Genomic DNA, 7412 nt, shown 5'->3' with positions numbered 1-7412 from the left:
ATTTTGGTTTGTGAACATGTTGACTTTGTGCACCGTTTTTGCTTTTAAAATATTTTTCCTTGTTAATAAGAAACTTTAATGGCTTGCTTGCCTTTTAACTTGGTTAGGTGCTAAATTAAGTTCAATACTGGAAATGAGAATAAGAATCCTGACTGGGAGTGGGAGAGCGGTGTGCAGGTCCTGCTTGTGAATGCTTTACCATCCCAGTAGCAGAATAAACACATTTCCAGATTGAGAGCGTGTATTTTGGTTTTCTCTCGTGGTGTACAGAATCGGGCTAGGATTAGCAACACGTCTGTTTTAACAAACTAGTGCTTTGCTTTTCTGTGTTGTAGCTGAATGCTTTGGGTTGTTCTGTTTAACGGTGCCGGCCAGTAACAAGAAAATTGAAGATTCTCTCAGAGTAATTAAATGTGGTGACGGCCAGTTCAGGGAGGAAGCGGTGCACCATCTGATTGTTGTGTAAACAGCACGTATAGACTGATTTAAATGTTTTAGCCTATACGTGTTAACACAACTTTTGCTGTTGCAAATTTGAAATGGTTGTATAACTCTTTACAGACAATAAACAATTGTCATTCAAATATTGTAGTACAGTATGCAATACAAATGTCACAGCATAAAGATGTCATAAAATAGTCACAGCACAGTATGTCTTAAACAATATCAGTAGTAGTGTGCCGTAAAGATGTACAAATACAATCAATATAGTATGCCATAAAATAGTCAACAATAACCATAGTATGTCATAAACAATGTGATCTAATGTATAAAAAACAAAATACTATAGTTGATAGTTTAATGACAAAATGTATTGTATACTATGTCATAAACATAAAGTATGGTATGCCATACGAGTAATAAACATGTCATAAATATAGTATAGAATGTCATGAAAGAGTTGGCGTTATGTCATTACAAAAAAAATCATAGTATAGTGTGCTATAAGAGTCATGAAACGCATCATGGAGATATACTAAACTATGCCTTAGTAATGTAATAGTGTATTATGCAATTAGTCATAACATGTCATGAATACATCGAAGTTAAATGTCAAAGTAATGTCAGAAAATATGTTTATAATATAAATATGTCACAGGTCATAGTGTATATATAAAAACGTCAAAGATCGTATTGTATGTTATGAAAAGTCCTGATTATCATTAAACATGAAATTATAGTATACCATACAAACATGAAAATGTCATTGTATAATAAGCCATAAGAGTCATAAAAAATATAGTATACCATAAGAGACAAAAAAGAGACATTTTTTTATGTGGCAAATATGACCCTTATGACCCCTCTGAGTACATTCATGCAGTAGAAGAAGACGTGGAAGAAACTGTCATCCCAAGTTTAGATCGGAACACTGCACTCTTCTGAGGAGAAGAGAAGGACTACGTGAGAATGTGAAGATGACGACTACTACTACAACTACTACATCAAATACAACTACTACCAAAGGTGTTTTCAAAGGTTTGATGACTGAGTGCAAATGAAGGAAGATAAAATCTGCACATGTGGTTTCCTTGTTCTGTCTTTATGTTGATTTCTTTTGGCTCGATGAAAAACTTGAGTTATGCTTCAGGAGAAAGAAGCTTTTTTTGTAGCAGATTGTATTTGCCAGGCCTGAGAGGAGGCAGAACGTTTTGTTTAAGGTCGAGCGGTGAAGCAACCTGTCATTTTGTAATTGAATGAAACTTAATGAGATGTGTGTCCACTGCAGTTGTATTTTTGGTGACTTTTAAACCCATGAGGGTCGAGCACGTTGTGTGCATGACACGAAAATATAGATTTCTATTTATCTACTAGTACTTAGAGATGAATACACCCTGAGTGTCCTTCTAATTCTGTACCTGAATTACACTGGCACACAACCATTATGTGTACAATCAAATGTCTTATGAAATAGATGTAAAAAGGCACTCGATAACTAGTCTAATATATAATATGGGTAATATGTAATAATATATAATATGGATAATATAATATATAATATGGAAAAAAGGGGTTAGTAAGGCAGAAAGAAGAAAAACCTTTGCAGCAAAAACATTTATTTCCACTGTTTTTATGGCCTTTTTGTCTGTACAGCATTTAATAGTTTTTATATACAGTTCAAACTCGTAGTAAAAAAAAACACAAAAATAAGTCAGTGGTTTGTAAACGTACACTTATGTATATAGAATTTAACAAGAATAATCAATCAATTTAATTAAATACGTTTAAATAAAAAAATGACCCCACTTCCGCCAGCGGCAATCGTTCCGCTAAAACCGGGGTAACATCATAATGAGTCCGGCGGAAGTAAGAATAGAAACGACAATATAGCGGACTGCTTGTTATAAACTGGCTCAGCCGGTGTGTTTTTTAAGCTCATACAAATCAAATTGGCATTAACTCGCGCAACATGTCGTCCGTCTTCTGTTTCCGAGACTTCGTGAACGAGCGACTAACCGCTGCTGCTGCGGAAATACTGGGCGTGTTTGAGAAAACCGTGGTGGTGTACGAGGAGGAGATCTACCGGCAGCGCAAACTGCTGGACGTGGTTCTGAAGCCGGTGATCAAACTACACAAGAAAAGTGAGAACAAACGAACCTTAACCGGTCCCTTCGATAAGTCATCACATCACGGATCCGCTTCTACTCTCCTTATTACTACGGCTGCAACATTAAACCGCTGCCTACACATTCATGCATCATTCATGATTATATATAATCTAATGTGACGCATAGTGTAAGTGCAGTTTGCCAATAATAGGCCTACTTTGTAACATTTTAAATCCAGGATATGTAACACTATTTTTTTTACATTGTGGTAATGCTACGTTTACATATAAATAATAATAATCTTTATCAATACATGGCACATTTCATATGAACTATGTAGCTCAAAGGTCTGTACATAAAAAAAATAAAACATAAAACCTTCCTTTGACAGATAAAATAAATGAAAGTGGTATAAGAAAGCATGCACTTTGCACTTATATTTGAAGTGTAATTAAACAATTTCAACAGATGAATAACAAACTGGCAAACGTTTTACATTTAAAAAGATAATAAATAAATAAAATTGTTTCAATATAAAAGTGTTTAAATACATAAAAATCACGTAAAAGACACATTTCGCTTGGTGAAATAGATTTTTTGAAGTGATGCTTGAAAATGTCAACAGTTTTTTTTGGTGTTCGGCTGTTCACAGTTTGGGAGCATAAGTGAAAAGATGCATCTCCAATTTTCTTTTTCGAGTGGTTTTGAGGAACTAGAAAGCAGCAGTGGAGGATCTGAGGGTTCGTGGAGGACATAGAGCAACAGAGAGTCTGTGATGTAGGCCGGCCATAAGCCTTTAGAGCAGGGGTATTCAATTACAATTCCAAATGGTCCAGATTGAGAAAATCTTCTCGGGCAAAGGTCCGGAACATTACAATAATATCTAACTTGCGCTATTTAGTGCCATATATATATTCAAGAAGCCTAGTAGTAGTAACAACGTCACTGTGTAGTCAACAACTGTCAAATCAAATAAAGAAAGTACACATTAATTATATTTTAACAATTATTATTCTCAGTTTTCAAATTTAACTTGATGGATTATAAATAATACATATAAATACATGTTCTTCTCATTTCAAATAAAATAAGGGCTGGATTAAAGAATAACTGACATAACAGAAAGCTTTTGAAAAATGTGCATCTTAAAATAAAGTAATTAATTTTAGAAAAAGATATTTCACTGAATTGCCCTGCAGCTTTAAATTCAGTTCATTCAGGTGTGAAGTGATGTCAATAAAAAAAGCCACAATATTATATTTTTCTCATCCTCTAACAAGATAAATTAGTGTGCATGGACTTTATCTGTGGTTATTAAACCACTTGTTTCAGCTTTATTCTCTCTGTTAACATCATTGGACAGTGAACTAATGTGTTAGGATTCTGATCATATTGGGCTCTTAGGTTTATTTTCTGTGTCTTCATTTCAGATGTGAGTGGGTACGTTAGCTCAAGAGAGTTGTGCTTTGTCTCGTAGTGGCGCTTCACATTACCGCTTTGAAAAATCGTCACGGTCTCTGAACATGTGAGACATACTGGTTTTAAACTGTCCGTGGGAAGAATTCACCGATAAGAGTCTGTTCATTCTTGGTTAAAGACTCTGGTCTCTCTGACCACTTTTCTCTCTTTGGAGAACGTCACGTGAATGGACTTCTCTGACTCGCGTAATTATTCTCCTGCTCTTCGTTGTTTCCTCGTCTCTCCCCCGTTTGTGTACATCTCACTCAAATCAGGGAACTTGTCAGAATACCCATATTTGATTGGCTGAGCTGCATCACGTGATGTGATTTGCACCGCTGAACAAGTGACGTAAAGGCTGGAAAAGCTGCGCCGGTTAAAATTGAAGCGCTCCGTCAAAATTTAATAATTCTCAATTATCTATCAGTTTTAGGTCCTGGGCCCGGATACAACGGCGTCTAGGTCTGGATCTGGACCACGGCCCGCCTATTAGTGACCCCTGCTTTAGAGCTTTGTACACAAGTAAAAAGACTTTAAAATCAATTGTGTGTTCTCTCCTTTTTGTTCTCGTTAGCAGTCTAGCTCGAGTCCGGCTTCTGGAGGGTTCGTAGCGTTACATGGGTCCTTCTTTAAAACCTTCTGGTGACGAGCGGCCCCCATTTGGGTGCTGAGCGAGACCGTTTAGCGTGGTACCGTGGTTCCGAATGGACTTTTTATCAAGAAATATCAAAAATGCTTCAGACATATTAAATACCGAATTAACAAAAACGTCTGGGCAAAATCATCATACCAGCCATTTTACACAATTATACAGTTATACACAAACTAATTCAATAAACTAGATTCACGGATTTTTCTCCAAAAAATCTGCGAACTGTGCACCCGATTTTCATCTTCCATCACAAAGCCGGCAGCGATCATGGCGGATGGATACATGATTCCACACTAGGGCTCCATACCGAGTCGACTCACGGTCTCCAAATTCACCTCCGTCAAACCATTCAAAAGTTACATGAACAAAGCCAACAAACAACACACTGCTCCCCAGAAAAAAAATTGAAAGTCAGCATACCTTTCGGTGATTTTCGTGCCGAAAAACGCAGGTAATCCATTTAAATCCGAGGCAGTGAAAATAGACCCTCTTTCCGCTCTCTCTCTGCATTGAAATGAACGTGCTGGGACCTTCTATGAGGAAATGGCCAGCATTTTTCTGCTGGACCAATGGATTTTACGCATAGGGGTTGTGCCAAGCATATCGAGATTTTTAGTGGCTAAAAGGCTGTCAATCTTCGAAATAACCCGCGTAGTGCTTTCGTTACTCTCTTCCGTATTCAACAAGGTGTCACATGATGAAATCCGCCAATCACAGGCCTTACAAAGGCTTACTGACAGGAGATTTTTTTTATGGAGGAGAGACATGAGAGCTGAAAATGGCTGAACATGACTGAAAATGATGCCAAACTGCTTTATTACGATGTATTGAACACTCTTAGTGATAAAGCAAGTGAATATATAGTTAATATGTAGTTATATAGTATATCAAATTAGAATAGAGCAGCGCAAAAGCTGGTTCCAAAAATGAGGAGAATTTGGCTTGAAACTCTGTACTCAGACCTCATTTATGCTGGCCTGCTTCACTCAATCTAAGTAAAATTTGCTTGTAGAGACCACAAAAATGTTGTGCTATGACTGTGGAGTATTTTTAGGCTTCAATCTGCATTATCTCAAATAACTATTTTCAATAAAAGTGCTTTTTTTTCAGGTGAACCTGAAACTTTTCAATTTGAGCTGTGTGCCATCTTCATTCACTATTAACCAGTAACATATACACAATATTCACACATCTGAACAAGTCTCTCACAAGTTGTATCTGTATTATACCATCAAAATTATTAAAATAGACCTTGCAGTTTCAGATTTACAGTCTTTTAAGTATGGGTATGCAATTTTCGAGCAGAGGCCTAAAAATAGGGCTCGGGGGCTGTCGTCACCAAAACGTTTTAAACCTAACCACTAACGCCTCTCCTGTCCTCCCTCTCAGAGATCACACAGTCATCCGTCTGTAACGACAAGGTTCTCGCCGACCGGCAGCTTTGTAATCAGGAGAGGAGCTCCGGTCTGGACCGACAGGACCCTGATCCTCCTCGGATTAAGGAGGAACAGGAAGAACTGCGCACCAGTCAGGAGGCACAGGAGGCCGATGGGTCGAAGTCGATGCCTTCTTGCGCGGGAAGGGATCGGACTCTGCTTTCGGATCCACCAACCCACATCTCAGTCACGGCGATCAAACCCGAATCCGACAGAGAGGGCTCGGGAGTGTTGGACCCAAACGGTGTCCACGGCCTCCCTCGCAACTCTCGCCGAGCCAAAGGCCAAGACCAGAACGCCGATCGGAAACCGGAGGATAAACGCTTCAAATGCCTGTTTTGCACTGAGCAGTTTTGCGATTTATTGAAGCTAAAAGTTCACGCGACGACCCATGCGGGCGAAAAGCGCTACAAGTGCGAGACTTGCGGCAAAGGGTTTGCCCGAAAGGCCCTGCTGAGGAAGCACGGGAAGACCCACGCGGGGGGGAAGCCCTTCGGGTGCCCGGTATGCGGGAAGGAGTTCAACTGTCGCTCGAACCGCGCCACTCACGTGAAGACTCACGTGGGCGAGAAGCCCCACGCCTGCGTCACCTGCGGGAAGGGGTTCAGCCGCGGGGCGGACCTGAGGAGGCACAACCGCACTCACACGGGGGAGAAGCCGTACAGCTGCGTCCACTGCGGGAAGGGGTTCTCCTACGACTCGTCGCTGAAGAACCACGTCCGGGTGCACACGGGGGAGAAACCTTACAAATGCGCTTTGTGCGGAAAAGGGTTCACCGTCGGCACGACGCTGAAGATACACACCCGGGTCCACACAGGGGAGAAGCCATATAAGTGCAGTGTGTGCGGGAGGAACTTCGCTCACGGCACGGGGCTGAGGTTGCATGGGAGGATCCACGCACGGGAGAAGCTGCAGAGCTCAAAACTCAAGATTTAGTAAGATCAGACTGTTTGGATTCAGCTGTGTGTTCAGCACGCAGCAACTCCCTACCATTGCGGAAATAGTTCTAATTGTTTGAAAGAAACAAGGAAAAAGATCCAAACATACCCTGGTCTCAGTTTTCTCTAAAGGATTTAGCTGCTATTATGAATTGAATACATTGGATTTTGAACTGTTGGTCAAACGATTTTGATGTCCCAGAGCTGTTGAAGGACAAAATAGACTAATTGTTCCTCAATGTGTTTCTCTAACATGTCTCACTGAATGCACCGGTCCGACTAAACAGAGGGCTTGGAATTTCAACTTCTACAAACAAGGCTGTTTATAGTCTGTATGGTTTGAGAGATCCAGAGTTAGATCATTCTTTTGGGTTTTTTT

General features: G+C 39.9%; 1 protein-coding gene across 1 annotated transcript; it reads left to right on the top strand.

Annotated features, from left to right (window-relative positions):
- The first annotated feature begins 8 nt into the window (after positions 1-8).
- Positions 9-7406, top strand: LOC116401393 (zinc finger protein 239-like). Its single transcript, XM_031879755.1, has 2 exons — positions 9-2582; positions 6049-7406. The coding sequence occupies exons 1-2, from the start codon at positions 2411-2413 to the stop codon at positions 7029-7031; spliced, it is 1155 nt and encodes a 384-aa protein (XP_031735615.1). The 5' UTR covers positions 9-2410; the 3' UTR covers positions 7032-7406.
- Positions 7407-7412: the final 6 nt, after the last annotated feature.

The sequence above is a fragment of the Anarrhichthys ocellatus genome, unplaced genomic scaffold, assembly GCF_004355925.1.
Source record: "Anarrhichthys ocellatus isolate YVR2014 unplaced genomic scaffold, GSC_Weel_1.0 scaffold416, whole genome shotgun sequence".
Lineage (NCBI taxonomy): Eukaryota > Metazoa > Chordata > Actinopteri > Perciformes > Anarhichadidae > Anarrhichthys > Anarrhichthys ocellatus.
Note: the sequence above shows the minus strand (reverse complement) of the source record. Positions and strands in the feature narration are given on the sequence as shown.

What these genes read in the sequence shown, in the direction of transcription:
- LOC116401393 (XM_031879755.1), top strand. Translation starts at nt 2,411, where the DNA reads ATGTCGTCCGTCTTCTGTTTCCGAGACTTCGTGAACGAGCGACTAACC. An exon ending in GATCAAACTACACAAGAAAA is followed by an intron (nt 2,583 to 6,048) that starts GTGAGAACAAAC and finishes CCTCCCTCTCAG; the next exon opens with AGATCACACAGTCATCCGTC.